Consider the following 21695-nt stretch of genomic DNA (forward strand, 5'->3'; position numbering starts at 1 on the left):
TCAGACTGACACTCGGGGTCCTAGCTGAAGAAAGGTTGAGCACCGCCACTTTAAGAGACACGTCAACTATTCAGAAGAGCACATGCTAAACAGAATTCATTTATCAATGTATAGTTCTACACATCACAGCCGGTAAACCTGATATACTAATCCCATGAATATGTAAAGTGCAGTAATTCACACAGCTCACTGCACTTTTACTGGATGTAATGGATTAAACGGTTGCAGATGTGCATGGTAAGAATTTAAATACATAAGGTCACAAGTCTATGCAAAGGTCACGGTCACAGCATTGTAAATGGAACATCCAGGTCTTTTTGTGGCTCACGAGGGGCCAATTGTGCACAATACGCCATTATCCCATGCTGATATATCGGGGGACTGACCAATAAGATTTATTCACTGGCTGTTTATGTCTATCTGTAGATGCATTATGCAATTTATGAACCGTGACAAATGGGCATTTTCTTCTGAGCAAGAGAGAAACAATTCTTTTTATTTGCAAACAGTAATCACTTGTGTAGCAGCGACAGTCATTCATCAGGAACAGTCGAAGGCTCTCCGAGCAGATAGATTGGTCCAAGTGCTTTAGAAAGGTTTCAGCCTCGCTAAAATAATTAGAAGTTAGTGAGATTTTCAATTACAGGAAAGGTTGGGAGAGTCGTTTTATTTTTAGTGTTCTGCGCAAACACTTTGTCACCCCTCTGTCACCCCAGCGTAGCGGCCTGCTATAACCATCCACTGTACTGGCTGATTCAGCTAATCCTATGCAAAACCTCTACTCTGACCCAGGGCCACCAGGTAAGGGTTCCGATCCCTGATGTGCCTGCTACTTATTAGCCCCCAAACTAGGCTGGACGTTAAATTAGAAGGGCATGACCATGCGGTCTCCCACCAAAGCTGCGTACGCAGCTTCGACAAAATCCTGTGCACTGTGCACTGCCTAGTAGGTGCGACTGCAGAGACCAAAAGGATTCTATTGGTCCAACTATTACCATGCCCCATCTTCCTCCCCAATGTTTCTCATCCGTGTACCTCAAACCCTTCCACCCTCATTCTTATCCAGGTCTACCACTGCCAGAGTATGGCCGGACCAGCTGTGAGGGGGGCCGGATAGACTAGCGGTCCGGGCCCCTTAGTCTAACTGCCTGTCTCCCTTCGCTATGCTGCGGCTCCTGGTAACTGATAGGCTGGGAGCACAGTGACATCATCACTGCGCAATGCTCGCTCCCTGTCTGTCAGTGACCGGGAACCGCCGCATTGTGTGAAGAACAGGAAAGTGAATTGGGCATTTATTCTGATAGGGGTGGGGGGGAAGCAGAGCATTTATTCCAATGGGGGCAGTGGAGAATTTAGTCTGATAGGGGAGGGGGGGGCATTTATTGTAATGAGTGGGTGAACGGAGCATATACTTTGATGAGGGAGGGGGGCGGAACACTTATATGAGAGGGCCCAGCCAGATTAATTATTACTGGGCCCCGCAGTTTCTGATGGCAGCCCTGTTCTTATCTCAGCACTTCTCCTGCACAGTCTAATCTTTTATTATTGCTCACCAAATGGAACTGAAGCCCAAATCATGTGCACAACTGCAGAGATTGGCCCGGCAGAGTGATCATTTAACTACTGTCAGCCCGGGTTGGTACCTCAGAGTACGCACGCGCAATGAATACAGCCTGGACAGATCCCAGAAGTGTTGTCATTCGCTGCTGCGGCAAAACATGGCTCGTTGAAAACCAGTCTTTGCCACTTATCTGAAGATTTGTCCCAGCTAACCTCTATTGATAAATTCCTCCGTTATTTCATTTCTTATCTTGGTGATAAAAATTATTCTTTACGTGCAATTTATGTAAATACTACATGCAAACAAGCCCTGAATATTTTAAAGAATTTCTATAACTTTCCTTAGACTGTTTAATCACAGTTTAGCCGTCATTACTTCGCCGAGACGAAGGCGTGGAAGTGAATATTCGTGCGGCTTCCCCGCCACATAAACCCGTGGCTGTATATCTGCATTGTGTGACTTTTATTTAACATTATTGTTGCCAACACGTAGGTTTAAATTACCTTTGTGATGTGTGTTTTCCTGCTGGAGCAGAGCCTTGTCTGATGGAAAGAGGAGCGATATGATCAGCGCAGACAAGCGTTGCTGTAAATTGAAGTAGGAGCTGTACACGGAATACCAAGTATTAGATCTTCTTCATAAAGCCGCTCTGCCCTCTGCAAGGATTATATCTGTGTTCATTTATTCTACTTTGTTTATAGAAGTCACAGGAAAAAAAGAAGATTTCCCCGTCTCTGGATTTTTCAGTCTCTGGCTGTTAATACTAGAGCCTGATTTATGTACAGACCTCCGTTTGTGTAGCGTAAATAGCTCTGCGCATGCTCAGAAATGGGCATCGCATCAATGAACGCAATTGCATGCGATTCATGTCTGCATGCAACGGACACTTACGACTGCCTATGATTTGAGAGCCGGAACGGGGGAGAGAAGGGGCGGACTAACGTTCCAACGCAGATGTGGACGATTCTATTCCTAATCTTCTTGTAAGTACAGTAATTATCCCCCGTATCTTTTGCACCCACTACTGGGCAGGTGCAAATGCCGATACTGATAGTGATGACTTGACATGGTATAGTCTTTTACATAAAAATTACACTCCCAAAATCCGGGTCGGTCTCCCGGGAGAGCAGGCAATTCTCCCGCGTGCGGCAAATACCTGGCCAAAATAATGTGATTCGCAGTGAATAGCGTCATTTTGGCTGCGCCCCCCATATCAAAACATAATTTCTGACGCGTTGGCAGAGCCAAAATGCCGCTATTGACCCCGCCCCCTAATCACGCCCCCTGTCCGTGATCTCCCAGACTTCAGTGCCGCAAAATAGACAAGTATGTTGTATGTAGAGTACACGTTGAAATCATCTTTATCTAATCTAAAAAAGAAAGTTTGGGAGGGGGGAAAATGGACAATAGATATTTATAGATATATATAAATGATTATAACGTTAAGTTATTTTATTTTATGGTCAAATAAACGTTTTATGCATTCTGCTGTGATCTTTTATTGTTCTTGCGCTTGTTTGTATACTGCAGTCTGTTCTGTCTTTCTAATTGAGGCAAGTGCTGTTTAGGCAGAGCGCACGTACACCCAGATTCAAATAAATCGATACGTAGCTTGAGATCCGCTTGCATTTTGAATGTTGCCAGAAATACGCTCAAGTTGGCTGAAGACGCAAATCTGGCCCATAGTGTCTTATCATTTTTATTACAGTAAAAGTTGGGAAGTAAATAAATTAATGCTCACCTTATTAATTGTTTATCATAAAAAGAAAGAAATATATCCCATAGTGTAGAATGTATACAAATTTATGTGAATATGTCTATGAATAGCGAATGTGCTCGGCTATATTAAGTGAGATAAAAGATGTCCAATTAGGAACTTACTGCATCGTTATCTTTACAGTCAGGATTGGTGGAAAAATTCTCTTGTGGAAAGAGAAAAATAAAAAATGAGTGCCCTTCTGGGCTACCGGGACTCTATAAATCTGCTCAAGGTTATCCTCACCTTACAGAATAGATAATTAGATTTTAAATCCTCCCTCTTAAGGGGGTTCAACATAAATTACAAGAACTGTGTCCTTCAGTAAAGCGAAAAAGCCTTTATGCTAAAAAAGGGACACTAATATAGTGTAATTACATCAAGCCGTTAGAAACAATGTAACGTGATACGGTCACACTACTGCAGCATCTTAACCTTCATTTAGGAATTCGATTTCCGTCTGTTTTAAATGGAATAATCAGATACTATTGGAACTCCTCTTTCAGCAGCAACGCATTTCTCCCTCAACCACTACCCCTAACGCGTTTCGCGAATCTGATTTTACTATGGTAATTACTCATTAAATACTTTCTATTCAGTTTTGTGGCAGCGTTTTTGAGTGTCTGTAATAATGTACTCATTTACGATTGAAGGTTTGGTATAATTAATACAGCAGATTAATTTGCATAGTGTGGATTTATGGCTATGGTTTATTGAATTATTGTTGTTTTAGAGTCAGCGTTTATGTGGTTTTAATTGATATTAATAAGATGTACTAATTCCAGACAGTTTATTCTAGAGCTTATTTACAGTCAATGCTTTTCCCCCTGCAACACTCTTGTAGGATTGTGAGTGCAGCGATTTCACAATGAATTGTTTTCTTATTGTTTCTGAGCATTCCAGGAAATTCTATTTCTGCCACGATCCCATCTTACAGTTTTCCATCTTAGAATGAACCGATCTTCTGGCTTTTAAAGGTGTATTTGGCTAGGATCTGAGCAGCTTACTGTTATTAGGGGGTCTATTTATCAAAGCACAAAATTCGGCAAAAACTCCTGTCGGATTTAGGACTTTTTTTCCCTATTTACCCCTGGCCAGCGGAGAACTATCATCAACGGCTATGTCCTTTGCCACGGCCATGATGATTATGTCCAGCGGCAGCCTTCTATGGGGACACGCTGCATGGGGAATCTGATTTATCATGCACAGTGGTGCTAAAAGTACCGTCTCTGTCCTCCTATCGCCATCTCAGAATGGCAATAGCAGTCTCTACACATGAAAAAAAAAGCTTTATTATTTAAATAAAGCCTTGTTTCATGAATGTAACATATGGAGAAGAAATATTGTATTTTCTATTTTACATATTTTTTTATTCATTTTTTAGCTGAATTTTATTTTTAATGGAAAGTGAAACTGGAAGCACAACGGTTCAGGCATGTGCATAGGCTCCTCCGCTGGCCTGGCGATGTGCTAAGCTCAGCTTTACCACTGCCAACCAGTGTCGCCATGGAGCTGAGCACTGCCTGTGCTGTGATTGGATAATAATCTGTCTCTGGCCCGGTACGATCCCTGGTGGTGATAAATGTGGCGGAGGTGATGTCCTAGGAAGAGTTGTCCTGACACTCTATCATATGCAGGACCATAGGAGACAACTGATTAAAATGACTGGGAGTGCTCAACGGCCTTCGCTAGACAGCCCCTTCCCTCCCCCTGTAGATAGGTGCAATTCTGTATACGCATATATGCGCGAGTCTTGTTTTCTGGGCATGCCCAGTACAGACTTATGGATTTTACGCTATGCAAACGTACATACGTCCAACTCAACACGAGGGCCGAAATGTCCATTAGCTGGCAGGGCATTCTGGGATGTGTAGTTCAACAACAACTGGACAGTCTCAAGTCATATTCTGACCAGGGCCTGACTAAGGGTTCAGAAGAGGCACGAACGAGCGCTACTGAGGGTGAAGGGAGAGGGGCGGTCAGTCCTGCGCCTGTCGTCATTCTCGTCTCTCCTACTGGCTTATCCTCAAGCGCCCGTCCATGGATGAATCGTTGTCTTCAGCCTTCATCATGGGAATGCGCCAACATTAAAACCTTACTACATTTTTCTTTAACGCTTTCTTTTGACTTTGGAGAATAACTATTTTTTTATATTTTAAAATAGATTTAAGTTTAATTTCAGTTTATATCTCTCCCCATGTACCCCCAAAAGCCTTGTGCATTAGGCGTCAGCCTACTGGATAATCAGGCCCTGCCTGTGACATAGGGATACTGATCCAAAATCCTCTTCCAGCTCTCATTCGTATAACAATCCAACCGTTTCATCATTCACAGCGGATAGTACACCTGAAATAAACAAATTTTCTCCATGGAAGCAGCCTGCTCTTCAGAATAATAATAATGTCACTACGTTGATAGCCTATAATTCCTTCTAGATGTGTTATAATCACTTAAAACCTCTGAATTGGATGGAAGTTTCCTTCACAGCAACTAAAAGCACATTTATTCTGGAAACTAATCTCCGGAGACTTTTATCACAAATCAATATGTACTTAGATATCAAGTCTCTTATTTTTTTTTTTTCAGTACAATACGTCTCATTTTGCAGCAATCACTCGGCGCTTCAAGAGAAGCCACAGAACGTTCATTCTCAATGACCGTCTAACTAAACTATTTCACAAAGGCAAAAAGAGAACCTTTAATTCATATTGTAATTTAACAGTCATTTATCGGCAGCGGTTCTCTGCAGGAAGTGGGCTGCTGGTGGTTTAACCAAGAATAAGACTATTTCACAAGAAAGGTATCTGTGAGGAGTTTGTATGTTCTCCCCGTGTTTGCGTGGGTTTCCTCCGGGTGCTCTGGTTTCCTCCCACACTCCAAAAACATACTGGTGGGTTAATTGGCTGCTAATAAATTGCCCTTAGTCTATCTTGGTCTGTGTGTGTGTGTGTGTGTGTGTGTGTGTGTGTGTGTGTGTGTGTGTGTGTGTGTGTGTGTGTGTGTGTGTGTGTATGTATGTATGTTAGGGGATTTAGATTGTAAGCTCCAATGGGGCAGGGACTGATGTGAACGAGTTCTCTGTACAGCGCAGCGGAATTAGTGGCGCTATATAAATTGATGATGATGATGAAGGTAGGTATACCACAACATGATGCATTATATAGTACATGTGGTATATAACCAAAAAAGATGCTCTGATAGGAAACGCCGTATATTGCGTGCAATAGCTCAGCACATGCTAGAAACAGACTTTACACCTGTGAGCGCAAATGGATCCAATTCATGTCCAAACTAGAGATGCTCGGGCTCGGTTTTCTGAAAACTGAACCCACCCGAACTTAGGGGATCCGAATAGGCTCGCGAGCTGGCTCGGTACTTTCGTGCACCCTCGGATCTGAATTGAGGCAAAATGTCATTGTTACGTTGTCGGATTTTGTGGGTTTTGGATTCCATAAGTACCTCCCTCCCCAGGAGATCCAGCACCATTGCTCACACAGAAACAGGGGTAGCAGTGTTCTTGTCACTCTCCAGTCTCCAGTGACATTGCTCAGTGCCATTGCTCACACAGAAACAGTGGTAGCAGTGTTCTTGTCACTCTCCAGTCTCCAGTGACATTGCTCAGTGCCATTGCTCACATAGAAACAGGGGTAGTAGTGTTCTTGTCACTCTCGTCTCCAGTGACATTGCTCAGTGCCATTGCTCACACAGATACAGGGGTAACAGTGCTCTTGTCACTCTCCAGTCTCCAGTGACATTGCTCAGTGCCATTGCTCACACAGAAACAGGGGTAGTAGTGTTCTTGTCACTCTCCAGTCTCCAGTGACATTGCTCAGTGCCATTGCTCACACAGAAACAGGGGTAGTAGTGTTCTTGTCACTCTCGTCTCCAGTGACATTGCTCAGTGCCATTGCTCACACAGATACAGGGGTAACAGTGCTCTTGTCACTCTCCAGTCTCCAGTGACATTGCTCAGTGCCATTGCTCACACAGAAACAGGGGTAGCAGTGTTCTTGTCACTCTCCAGTCTCCAGTGACATTGCTCAGTGCCATTGCTCACACAGAAACAGGGGTAGCAGTGTTCTTGTCACTCTCCAGTCTCCAGTGACATTGCTCAGTGCCATTGCTCACACAGAAAAAAGAGGTTTTTGCAGTGCTCTTGTCACTTGACAAAAATTGACTGGAAATAAATGTTATAGAGGCTAATAATAATGTAGGAACAAAAAAGAACCAAATTATATGATTTTAGGGGGGAGAGAAATAGGGATTTTAGAAAAAAATAGGGATCCAAAACCAAAACACTTGAGGGCAGTTTTGCCAAAACCAAAACACGAAGTTAATCCAGATACAAAACCAAAACATGGGGGGTCAGTGAACATCTCTAGTCCAAACGCAAATGAAACTTACGCCTGCATACGTCTTGAAGGGCGTGCGCAAAAAGCAACGTTCCAAGGTCAAACGCACGCACATTCCTCCGAAACAAGCTCTGAGCATCTCTTACGTAGGTGTTTCTTAGCCGTATCATTTGCACTAGCTACATGTCTTTTTTTTATTTATTAATGATTATAGTAGAGTTGTCTATTTATTTATTAGAATTTTTTGTTTGACATGTGTTCTGATGTGACTTTATATCGCACATATACATGTGTGTATCCTGCACTGTTACTGTCTGCCTGCAGAGAGCTACTTACACCCATATTCAAAAGGAAACGTTTCCTGCACTGGAATATGGGTGGACGTGCGCGCAAGTTACCTGCAATTTTTTATTTAAACGCAAATTGCGTTCGCAGATGAATCAGGGCCAGTACGCTGCCCTTGAAATAAACTTTCACTTCTGCAATTAACTGATTGAAACCAAACATTACCATGATTGACTCCAAATTGGAAGATATTATAATTAATGCAAATTTGAATTGCACATTAGCTGAATCCCATTGGAAATTCATAACATCTGGGATCCTTGGAGGTCTACGGAGATATGATATCGGGGAGGGGGTCCTGCACCCAGCATGAGCTTCACTTTGGAAAAAATAAAACCGAATTGTCATAAGCAGAGAACTTTTTACAAAAGTGCAAATCTGCTGTTTTGGGATGACATCTTCCTGGTTTTTTTTGCTCAAAAGCACCCACTTATACACAGAGCCCATAACTCACAGGGCAGGACGGCGTTGACTGTGAAACATTCAAAATTCCGGTGCGAGGACAGATCAGGGAGCTTGTTGCTGAATGCAGGAACGGTGCACTCATGCAGCTTGTATGTCACCAAAATGGAAACGCTCTTTTTCGCGTGCAAAAATACTGGATTATGTTGGTTGCGCAGGAGGCCGTACCTCCTATAACTGCTAGACACATAAATATTCACTGCAGGACATTTACTAACCGCAGAACAGGTGGATGTTTGCAACAACCTCCCTGCCAAGTTCCTTCAAAAACTGTGTGCAAGTGTCCCTAGAAGAATTTATGCTGTTTTGAAGGCAAAGGGCGGGCACACCAAATATTGATTTGCATTAGATTTCTCTTCTGTTCATCCACTTTGCATTTTGTTAACTGATAAAAATAAACTATTAACACTTCTATTTTTGAAAGCATTCTTGGAGATACTTCAATAAATGGGTAGAGGCCCTACTTTCGTCTAAAATAGACATTTTTGTCTGAGAAAACGCTTTTCTCCACGTAATAAAAATGTTTAGTTATGAATATATGTATAGTTTATTTATATACCTATAATTTTGTACAGCTCTGCAAACACAAGTTACAGAAAAGGTAAAAATTTGTGCAAAAGTAATACTGCCCTTCCCCCAAGGAGCTTACACTCTAACTGATATGTCAGAAAAGCATACACCAGGAAGAAATGATAAGTGCATTTTTAAACAAATACACATAGGACAATATTCTGCTTATACTTCAAACCAGCAAAGAATCCATGGACATAATATTCAAATGTTGGCAACTATGGATTCATGGGCGCTGGAGCTCCCGGGATGCTAAAATAAACATGTCCCGTTAGTTTAAGCTGGTTGAAGATTGCGGTAATAACTGGAGACACATCTAAAGCTGTTGGAGTCTTCAGGAGTTATCTTGCATTCATTCCAGGCGGTCATAGTATAAATATTAATATACATTGCTAAATAGCTGATAAATCTCTATGTTTATGTGCAAATAGCAACCGCGTAGAGATTGTTTTTTTTTTTACATCTAATTAATGTAGTGTCAGCTTACGAGATACATCTAGAATTAATCTACTGATTTAAAACCCCTCTAAAACGACGCAGTAAACGCTGACAAGTGCTCGGTGCAAACACAACAGCGGAAGTTAGATGCAGCTGGAAGCAGAGGAATGTGAAGCCGTAAATGTCAGATCTCTGGAATACATAACATACATTCATATGGCTGAGAAATTCCTTTTTGTTTAATAGTGCAGCCACTGTGGGCAACCATTGATTTAAGCCAATACTAATAATGACGTTTATCCAAGTTAGCAATGTTCTCGTACAAATGGCATATTTCAATGATTTTACTAGTCCTTTACAAGATATTATTCATACTTGCCAACTCTCCCGGAATGTCCGGGAGACTCCAGAAATTCGGGTCGGTCTCACGGACTCCCGGGAGAGCAGGCAAGTCTCCCGCATCCCACAGCTGCCTAGCCTAAATCTTCACTGTGAACCGCGTCATTTTGGTCCCGACCTATGACAAAACTGCATTTCCCTTGCAGGGGGTGGGGCAAAAATGACACATTTGGCCACGCCTCACCCCTCTCCCGGACTACACTTGCCGAAAGTAGGCAAGTATGATATTATTGTCCCATCGGTTACATTGACTCTCACGGGGGAATTCAATTGACCGCGGTTTTTTTTACACTTAACGCTTTTTTCACTCATTTTAGAGCGGGTTAACTTTACCCAACATTCAATTACATTTTTAACGCAGAGGTTATTTTGCACAAACGGTCCTATCGCAGACAAGTGAAAGATCTATTGAAAGTATAGGGAGGGGGAAGCGTTAAAAGCTATTCAATTTTTTTAACGCAGCGCTGTAAACTGTCAAATATCCAGTTTGATCTTGCACCTCTCATGGCTGTGCAAAAAATTAAAAACATAAGAAAACTATTTGAAATCACGTAAAAAAAAAAAAAAAAAAAAAAAGATACATTGGGGCATATTCAATTCTCGGCGGAAACAGCGAGAATCTCACGGTCCGCACACGATTACCGTTATTACGTTAATCGTGCGCGGGAAAAAACGTTAATACGGTAATTTACTCGCTGGGTTTCAGCTCGCAGCTCCCTGAGCCGCGAGCTGAAATCCAGCTTACTACCGTATCAACGGTAATAGTTTTTCCGCGGCGCGGAAAACAAACATTTGAGTATGCCCCATTATATTTATAAGTAATGCATATCATGAAAAAGGTGATTTTCTTTAAAAAAAAAAAAAAAAAAAAAAAGCAGCATGTAAAAAAACATTTCATAAAAATAATAAAAAAATATATATATTTATGCATGTTATATGTACACACTGACGAATAATTAGCATCTGGTAAAATGGGGTGTGGTTGGTATTTAGACTAATGTGTTTTGTCATGGTATAGATCAGTGCCATAGATTGTAAGCTTGCGAGCAGGGCCTTCTCACCTCTTTGTCTGTTTTACCCAGTTTGTTTATTAGTTTATTACATTTGTCCCCAATTGTAAAGCGCTACGGAATATGTTGGCGCTATATAAATAACTGATGATGATGATGATGATGATGGGCAAACTTTTTCAGGAGCGGGCCAAATAAAAAAGAAAAACTTTAGGCGGGCCAATATAAATTTATTAAAAAACTCAAATATCGAAATATATAATACAAATTTTTTGAATGGGAGGGAGGGTGTTATATAGCAGTGTTACCTCTATAAGTGCAGCGATCGTACAGACACAGCACTTATTTCAGCAGGTTGTTGCAGATCCGTCTTTCTGGTGAGCCACTAACTGACAACACAGCAGCCAATCGAAATCCACCTTAGTATATGGCCCAGCCCATCTCTTCTCACATAACTTTCAGCCATTAGGGGGCGGGCAGGTGTTTGAGTGATTGACATACGAAGTGTCCTTTTAGGAAGGAGGATGAAGTGTAATGGAGGAAAATAGCTGGGAAGGCATAAAAATGAAGGTTCTGACACACAGGGTCGGCCCTAATAATTTTATGCATATTTTAATATTTTTTTTTTTAAAGGGGGTGTCTAGGGGCGGGTCATTTGGCCCCGCCCCCTAAAAGATATCACAATTTATAGCCCATTATAGCAGGGGGCAGGGCCACGATGACACGTGAATCATATCCTAAGCCCCACCCCCACCACTTAATTAACTAATGAAGTGGACAAGGAACCAAGAGAGTAGGCAACTATGGGTTAGCATTGCTGTCTCACAGAGCTGGAGTTATGAGTATGATTCTGACCAGGGCCCTATCTGTGCGAAGTTTGTATTTTGTCCCTGCGTTTGTGCAGGTTTGCCTCAAGTACTCCGGTTTTCCCGCACATGCCAAAAACACACTGACAAGTAATTAGCATCTGGTAAAATGGGGAACTGATGTTAAGGGCTATATCATCATTATCAAAGTCAGCTGCTGATTGGCTCTGAGAGAAAAAAAAAAAAAAGGAGTTTAAAAGTTTGGTTCCAACATCCTCATCTCTTCCCCATTTACTACAGTATTACAGATAGTTTGTTTTCTTTAAACAATTTTGCTGTGCTCTGTAAAACAATTATCCTATTCATGAATCATTCCCCAGTCTCAGCAATAAGTACTCAAGTATTTTTACTTCAAATTACGCATCGCTCGCAGTTATCAAGAAAAATATCACTAAATACAGTATAAAAACAAACACAAACATTATATAGCTAGAAATGAATATATATATATATATATATATATATATATATATATATCGTTTAACATACATCAATAAGTAGAATTTTATTTTGATCATTAAACAAACATTACTTAAAAAGCACTGCGTTAGATATGCTTTATTCCAAGAATAAAGCATTTTTTAAACGCTTTTGCTCAGTTACCAATGGTAACCGCTTTGATTTATAGGGGCGATGCAAAAAACCCAGACAAGCCAGGAGTGTGTAAATATATTTCAACCATAGGACGGCAGCTTATTTTAAATTGAACATAAAAAAATAATAGTCAGTGGGATATTTCATTAAATATTCTACGATTGCTAACCCCGTTAATTTGTCAGTCTATGATGAGCGGTCTGCATGTGATCTCAACTTTTTAGCTCCATGTTGAAGTTAAGCTGGTGCATGATTCTGTTGCATTTTATATATACTGTGATTACAGGGATACAACCATACACCTGGCGGTATATTTATAATTAAACTGCGGGTTTGAAAAAGTGGAGATGTTGCCTGTAGCAACCAATCAGATTCTAGTTATTTATTTAGTACATTCTACAAAATGACAGCTAGAATCTGATTGGTTGCTATAGGCAATATCTCCACTTTTCAAATCCAGAAACCCGCAGCTTGATACATTTACCCCCATGTGTCATAGTGCAAGGGGGTTATACTTATTTTAAAATTGGGACAAAATAAGTCTCTCACACACATATTGCACCCAACAACACACATATGCTTTTTCCAAGGCTATGTCCTTTTTGGGGTCTGAAAATCAGGACTGTGTAGCCCAAATTGGAACTATTGGGAGATACACTTTCAATAAATGATAAACGATAACTCGTACATGCCAACTCTTCTGAAATGTCCGGGAGACTCCCGAATGCTGGGCAGATCTCCCGGAGATAGCTGGCAATTCTCCCGCATCTGCCCACTTGAGAGCCGGCATGGAGAGGTGTATGGGTGGAGAGGGTGGGGCATAGCGAATAGCTGCATTTTGGCCCCGCCCCCAGAGACGTAATGCTTGCTTTGGGTCTTTTTACCACTGTAAAAAGACCCAAAACAGGCATATACGTCACTGGGGGCGGGGCCAAAATTATGTGATTAACGAAGCCCCACCTACTTACACCCTCCCCCCACACCCTTCTTCAGTGATCTCCCGAGGGGAGCCAGGCAAAAGTAGGCAAGTCTGCGATAACTTATCCAGAATAAGATTTGTACCCATCGTAAAATAGAAAATTGTTTAGTTGTCTCTATTACGAACCGGGACATTATAGGAGAAAAGAGCCAAGGGGGTGAATCTTTAAAACATTAATGTTAGTGACCGTTGCACTGTGTTTATTTTCTCCCGTTATTGTCACATTTGTGTTTCTCAAGTAAAGAGAACTGGCTGATGTGGACAATGTGTAAGAGGATTATTACAACATACTGCTTCTCCTGAACTAAGGGTTTGTGAAATACAAAAAAAAAACAAAAAAAAAAACACACAACATGTTCCCAACGTTGTTCAGAGGTCATCTCCAAGCAGAACGGTTTTGCAAACAAACAGCAAAACTTTGGACGGACTTTACTTCCGAGCAACTGCTGGCAATCTCCGAAGGAGAGGAAGAGAGGGTGAGACCTCTCATCGCTGAGAACTCATCCTGTTCTGAGCATTCAGCCAACAAGGGCAGGAGGCTACGCTGACCGAACAATACCCGTGTCACTGTGCAACTCTCCTTATATTCAGAATATGCAGTTACAGAGATTTACATCCAACATACGAGACAAGAAATCTGGAAACGAAAAGAGTCATTTTCAAAGTCGCAATAGTTCAGGCCCAAAACACAAAAGCCGTTTTGTGACCTAATTCAGCTACTTGTGCACAATTGCACCTCTTTGTAAATTCAATGTGCATATATATATATATATGCATATTTATATATAGATATGTAGATAGATATATATATATAATGTAAGCTACCACTGGCCCTTCCAGTATCAGAATAAACATACTGAAATGAAGGACATGACGAGTGACCCACAGTCACTTTACACTTAGGTCATGAATGATTCAGTATTTCAGGAGAAAAAGCAAAAACTTTATAAAAGTTACATTGATGAACTATAGTTGGATGTTTGAACTCCCAGCTGCATAGAGCATAGGAACTGCTGTTGTGAGGATACAAAAGTGAGGAACTGCTGCATAGAGTCACGTAAACTGACTTCAAGGACAACATTATGGGTGGACCTCTGTTACATCCTACGCACTAGATCAGTGATGGGCAACAGACAGAGCCTGCAGTCCCAGCTCTGCCCTTCTTTGTGGTCAGATGTGTTTGTTACAGGGTGTAACACTTGTGTATAATGCTGCTGATATGTTATTACAGATCAGTGTCTCTTACTTTGATTAAATGTGTTGTTTTATCTTATTACTGAGATTAAGGGTAACGTGCGGCCCTTTGGAAGGTTAGAGGGCCGCATCAGGCGGCCCCTGAGGTGCATCAGGCTGCCGATCACTGCACTAGACCCACAATAACAAGATTGTGGGACAAGGTTCTCAAATGATCAAGAAGGGACACTGTACAAATATAATGTGGTCCTGATGTTGCACTGTACATCAGGCTTTTCAGCCAAACCAAATGACCACAAATAAACCACTTTGGAGGTGACTGGAATCAGCACTTTTCAAAAAAACATTTTAATATTTACCACAATATAAAGAATATGGGGAAAAAACATTGTTACATTTCAATGTGTAAGGGACGTGCCAAATGTGATAGCAGGTTGTGGTTAATGGGGATGTATTTTGACCACAAGACGTGCACTAATGACCTCCACTTTCAAAACGATGAAACAGGTCGATTACACTGGGTGTGTAAACTAGACAAGAACACACTCAGATGGGAAGTACCTTTGTGTATGTGCAGATGTGCATGTTGGTGCATATATCTACACAATGCACTGTGTAAGTCTTGCTGTTCATAAATGACCCCCACAGTATGAGCACAGATACGGAGGCTGTATCCAGCATACAGAGAAAGGTGAGATACACTGTGCAGAACAGATACTGAGGACTGCAGTCAGAACAACAGAAATAGCATAATCAGTGGTGGTTAAATCTCTGATGGAAGAAACGCAGACACTTATCCTGCCGACATGAAAATACAGACAGGGTAAATGTTGACATTTCCATTTGTGCGACACTGAGAAAATGCAGACAGTGTGATTGCCGACAATCACAATGCTGACATTAAATGAGCCATGCCTGCGGGTCCAGCGGCTCTACAGCAGAACAGATACTGAGAATTGCAATCACAACAAGAGAAGTTGCATTGTGCAGAACCGGTGGCAATCGGCAACAATGAGATTTGTGTCATCACAGCCCCCCAACGCATCAGGACTCAACCTGCAAGACCGGATAACGCCAGTCTCCTTGTCAAGCCCTGTCCAGCCCTGCCTTGAAAGGGGATGGGATCCGGGAGTGTGGCCCTAGTCGCCCGGAGACTATCAGAGTCTCCTGGCTTACCGTAGGAGTCTCTCGGCCATTTTGGGAAGTATGAAAAGTATCTACCTAACCAGGCACCATATAAACAACCTACATCCAACATAGAAGTGATATGTTATACCCATGTACTGTATAAAGGCATTTTACAAAAGAACCCTTTATTGCTCTCACCTGAATATTCTATCTGTCTATCTGTCTGTACGTATGTACTGAAGAAACAAGCCCAATTGTACTTTTTTATGCCACTGTATCCCCCACAGCCATAGCTCTGGCACCCAGTCTGTACATAACAAAGACACAGAAATAATTCAGACAATGGCTGAATGGTTATAATATGTAAATAATTAAATATAAACAATAAAACAATGAATTGCAAGTTGAGTACGACCCTTGAATCTGCTGCCTCAGGACTGAGCCTCTATGTTTACCCAATGTCCATACCGTAAAGACCTTACTTAGAGCTTTTACCCCCATATCCCTGCATCTCCTCAAGTCCAGAGGAGAAGGAGTGTCCCCTTCGTTGCTCATCGAGTTGAGATTAGCAATTATGTTGCACAATTGTACTATTGTTACTCTGCATGGGTTCACATCGGTCAATAAAGCCTCTTTGTGTTCTCATACAGAGCTGTTGTGTCCCTGTAACAAATGTCACTGCATTGTTGTCATCTCACATCTCTGTGGATAAACAAGAACTGGTATGAAGACGAGAGGAGACAACCGTCAATAAGGAGATGATGTTAAACGTGTCAGAGATAAACATATCTAAGTCATCTACAACGTAATCACTTATAAACATCTGTACACTCAATTATTATATTCAGGATTTCCAGCAGTCAGAAATATGGAGGAGCCGTTTGAACGCCAGGGCCGGATTAACCATAGGGCTAACTGGGCTACAGCCCAGGGGCCTATGGCATCCAGGGGGCCCTTGAAAGTGCTCAGCAGCAGTATTGATCAGTTAGGGGCGGGGACGCCCCCGGCGCGATCAGTGCTGCTGAGCACTTTCACTGCGGTCCTTCCCCGCCGCGCTGTAGTCTCCTTACTGAGGAGAACTCGTGAGTCTCACTCTCACGAGATCTCCCCCTTAGCCCAGGGGCCTCCATTCCCTTAATCCGGCCCTGGCCAGCGCTCTTCATTAGTGTCTACACTCCCACGATCATGTTTTTATCTTATCAAAAGATATGGCATCTGTTGATTTGGTTTTATGAGCTTTCTAAAAATCACGATCAACGCTGGAACGATGTTGGGCAAATGTGGCAGTGTGCACGCACTCACGACCAGCAGTGTAGGCAGATATCTGTAGAGGGTACAGAGTCACAATCTTTCAGCAGGTGGTTATAAGAGATGAAGATCACAGATCTGAAGGTAAATCATGTAGGTGTGTACACAGGAATCAACATACTCATTGGGACTTTCAATTTTTGGTGAAGTCATTACAGAAATCAGAACTGAAGTAATGTTCTATAGCGTATACCCAGCTTAAGGGGAATGTATCTAATAGATGGTAATACAAATTTTTAAATTTCATCACTCAACATCGCTTATTCATGAAGGTAATTTTTGTTTTGCCTAATACAAAGGAAAGCGGATTCTCTACGGCCATAAGATCATCGGCAAGTTGCCTCAAACATGCGCACAACTAGAGAAATTGCCCAGCAAAGTGTCAATTTATCTCTTACGGCTTTGGCCAGTATCACGGCAGCAGCAGAGTATCACAACTACGCACATTTTTCCAGGAGAATTGCATGGATCTGTACCATAAGACGGCAGCGTCTGACATGCAGTATTTTTCGATGAACTACAGATGAAATCGTTGCTGACCTTCCGGTAGAACCCTAAGAATAACTTCTGCTGGCGTAAGGTAGTACACGGACATCTAGTAGAAATGCCAGGTTATACCTAACCCCCCAGAGATGGCCGGGTCTCCATGCAGATGTTCACAGTTCCTCTAGTTAAGATGAGCGGCCCAAAAAAATGTAACTAGACTAGAGGGTGGAAGATGCTCATATTGGTTGGCCATTTGCTGTACAGCTTTTGGTTACTAAACCATGAGAAACTATGTTTATGGAGTTGAGAACTTCCTCCCATTCTCGGTTACAGGACTTTTTTCGGGCTGCACCCACTTAATGGAATTTCCTCCTTCGCACCACAAGATCTGCGTCTCTCTTCCACTCTCATCACATCCTCCCATTCCGGGTTACAGGACATTTTTCGGGCTGCACTCACTTTATGGAATTCACTAACCCGCACCACAAGACTTTCCTCTAGTCTTCAAACCTTCAAGCGTTCTCTGAAAACCCATCTCTTAAGACAAGCTTATAATATTCCTATACCACCCTCTTAACCTCACTAGATTACCCTATTACCACCCTCTACACAGTTCACACAAGACAACAACCCTCTGACCAACATAGTTTTGTGACTGAGCATACAGCCAACTAAATACTTTGTAACCTTTGCATTCTAGTTGGACAAATATTCAATATGATGTAGCACTTACCCTTGTGTATCAAACCATTGTCCCATAGATTGTAAGCTTGCGAGCAGGGCCCTCTTACCTCTGTGTCTGTATGTATTACCCAGTATTGTCTTTTTACTATTTGTTCCCAATGGTAAAGCGCTACGGAATCTGCTGGCGCTATATAAATAAATGTTGATGATGATGAGAGCGCCTAAATATTCTTTCCCTCGTTTATTTCTCTGCAGTATAGTCCATTGTATTAAAAGTCAATTACACAAATCTGCACTGAGTTTTACACCGGTCTGTTCCTGGTTCTTAGGAAGGATTAATCTGTTTAATGCTAATGTAATTGTACAAGTTATTGATCAGGAAACTCTTGAGTTTTCCAGCACAGAGGAGATCTGGTCTCAGTGACCTTCCTGAAGCACTTCCAGCATTACTAGGTGACAGCTTCAGGTGTCCGGAGGTTTTTGTGGAAGAGAAAATCTTCCCAGGTAATCTCCTGGCACTGAAAACCAATTTAGAAAATCCATTTACAATGCATGTGGGCAGAATATATGCATATTTAAACCAGTTTTTTTAAATTTACTCTGTGCCGTCCTTTTGTGCTCGCCCATACACTGCATGGGAGAAATAATCTAACTGTGAATTTTATCTCAATCAGAAAAAAAAACCTACATCAGTATGTTAGGTAATACAAATTGATATGTGTTCAAACTTACAATAAAGTTACCCGTCCTCATGGCAAACAGGGGCGTTAACGCCCTTGGAATCCTCCTTCGGCTCGTAAAGCGACCTATTAAAGAGGATTGGACAGCTTGATTCTCTTAGCACCGTAGGTTATATTAAGGAAAGGGTGTCCAGAAGCGTAGTTAAACCCATTGGCGTTTGAACAACACACGTTTAAACGCCATTGACCCCGCGTGTCAAACATGAACACGTTTGACCTGTGTTGAACTTGTACTTACATTTTGAGAGTTCTCCAATGACCTGAATGTTCTTGACTTGTGTTGAACACAAAAAAGGGAGCAGACAGCATCCAAAAAATTAGGACACAGCTCGCCCAAACGCAAGTACAAACGTGAGTGGGTATAGTGACCATGGAAACAATGGGTTACAATGTCAGCCCTGTTTACATATGTTGTACTATTAAAACCTCTAATAAACGCCTACATTTTTACACCAGTGGTTTTCAGCAGTGATACAGGCGTGGAGAACACATGTAAAATTGTACAAGCAATGCAAAATCTGAATTATATTTTTGTCTCCATTTACAACAGCAGATTTCAAGATAGTGATTCCCGAAAACATACCTATTCCGAGAAACTCGATGACTGACATATAAGCAGGAAACCAGTGGTCAACCTTATCTGTGCCTGTACCCTATTGACACAAAGATTAAACACCGTTTTGGTTCCTGTTCCTTCTACATTTACCAATAACCACTCGCACTTTACACAATAATCCTCACAAAACATAAACATTATTTACCTCATTAAGGAGTCTGTTTACGTTAGGTTTGTTTATATACATATGTTTGCTATATCTTTTTGCAATTTGTTAAAACATAACAGAATACTACAAAAATAAGTCACCATCAGTAAAATAGACAGTGCCAACCAAGGTGAACCTGCCTGGAAGTTATATAAGATGAGGACACAGAGGGGGGCTACAAAACAGGTCCCAAAGACCTTGTAATGATGTATTAAATTTACATTGGATATTGAGTAAGCTATGAAGGTAACACTACATCTACCAATATAATCAAACTATTATTGTAGATTTCTAAGGCGCCACAGTGCTGCAGGGAAAACAGGGACATACAAGGTACACAAAATAACTGCAGACATGAAAACAAAGGGTATGGAGAACTTACATTCTAAGTGGAAGAGGGCGCAGCTGAAGCAAGAGGAGCGAGTGTGGCTCAGAGGGGAGATTGGGACAGATGTGAGGGTGCATTAGTGTGAATAGGGGTTAAGGTAAGCTCTATAAAAGCTTTTCACTGGCATTAGAGAAAGTTATCTAACAGAAGACACTTATCAGGAATTGATAATACATTGGTATTTAGTACTTAATACAATAAGCCTGCAGAATTCATACTGTTACTGCATATCCTTCATAGCAGAACTAGTTAGGCTGTGCCAAAGCAAGGCATGCTGGGACATACAGTTCCACAACAGGTTATATCTTTCCAGCCTTATATAGTAAAGGCTTATCAGTAGACACCCTTGTCTTCCAATGCATGAAATGTTCCACTTTCAGCTACTTTATACCACCACATAATCCAGCTGACATGGTATTATGAATAAAACATTATATGTGAAAGATTGCAAGCTCTTCTGACCAGTATTTTGCATATTATGGTAATACTCCTAGTATATTAATATATGCAATGTAGCTGAATTAGTGATTGGATCAGCAGGCTTAGGAATAAACCATTCACCCTCCCTCAGTGCACCTGTCTCTGGTCCCTCCTTGGAGTCAGCAGGCCGGTGTCAGGTCCTGCAGGGACTGGGAGCAGACACAACTGAGCTCTTTGTTGTCATACTGGGAACTTTCACATTTCAGTGTGTTGTCGGCTCTGGCATCACGATGCATTGTCCTCACTAAATGAGCTGTACACAGGGATGTGTGAGAGCACCAGCAACTCATGCACCCGGGACCAGGCTGCTGGGGGGCTGGGGTGGGGGTAGGGGTGCCATTTGCTAATCAATGGATGTGGGCACAGGCCGAGCTGTAGTGCAGCACCCCCCACTCTCTGCACTGGGCTCACTGCACCCCCCCATCAGGACCCCAAATATACTGAATGGAGCAGACACTAACCAGAGAGTGCAGCTACAACATGCACCACATAGCAGCCCCCAGACCCAGCCAGAACCCACCATGCACAGATTGGACCCCAGCACAAGCTGCATCCTATACTGGAGAAAGGACTTACCGAACGGGGAGGTGGGGGCAGCCCCCCTCCGGCCCATCTTCCCCGGGCTGAAGGAGAGGGTCTCCTGGCTGAGTCAGGGGGCTCTTTGTTGCCGCTCTGGCTTCATGTGAGGGTCCCTGGCTGTGTGACACTTCCAGTGTTTGTACTGAGCAAGGATGAGGCTGCTGGGAGGGAGGACTGAGGGGGAGGTGGAGACACTGTGGAGAGCAGCCCTGTGATTGTGTATAGGATGGAGGTTGTGTGAATAGGAGGGTGTCAGTGTGATTGTGTGTATAGGAGGGTGTCAGTGTGATTGTGTGTATAGGATGGAGACTATGATTGTGTGTATAGGATGGAGACTGTGTGATTGTGTATATAGGATGGTGTCAGTGTGTGTGTATAAAGGATGGTGTCAGTGTGTGTGTATATAGGATGGTGTCTGTGATTGTGTATATAGGATGGTGTCTGTGATTGTGTATATAGGACGGTGTCAGTGTGTGTATATAGGACGGTGTCAGTGTGTGTATATAGGACGGTGTCAGTGTGTGTGTGTGTATATAGGATGGTGTCAGTGTGATTGTGTATATAGGATGGTGTCAGTGTGATTGTGTATATAGGATGGTGTCAGTGTGTGTG

General features: G+C 42.1%; 1 protein-coding gene across 2 annotated transcripts in view; it reads right to left on the reverse strand.

Moving 5' to 3' along the window:
• Positions 1–21241, reverse strand: part of SLC44A5 (solute carrier family 44 member 5) — a 105742-nt gene extending 84501 nt beyond the window's left edge. Inside the window, exons 1-2 of one of the 2 annotated variants that reach the window (XM_075181924.1) lie at positions 21081–21241; positions 19456–19525 (exon numbers count right to left, since the gene is read on the reverse strand). In XM_075181924.1, the coding sequence (XP_075038025.1) occupies positions 19456–19483 (28 nt within the window). In that variant the 5' untranslated portion in view covers positions 19484–19525; positions 21081–21241. The remainder of the gene's footprint in view (positions 1–19455; positions 19526–21080) is intronic. The other variant, XM_075181922.1, reaches the window with a different exon arrangement.
• Positions 21242–21695: the final 454 nt, after the last annotated feature.

Source organism: Mixophyes fleayi, chromosome 8, assembly GCF_038048845.1.
Source record: "Mixophyes fleayi isolate aMixFle1 chromosome 8, aMixFle1.hap1, whole genome shotgun sequence".
NCBI lineage: Eukaryota > Metazoa > Chordata > Amphibia > Anura > Limnodynastidae > Mixophyes > Mixophyes fleayi.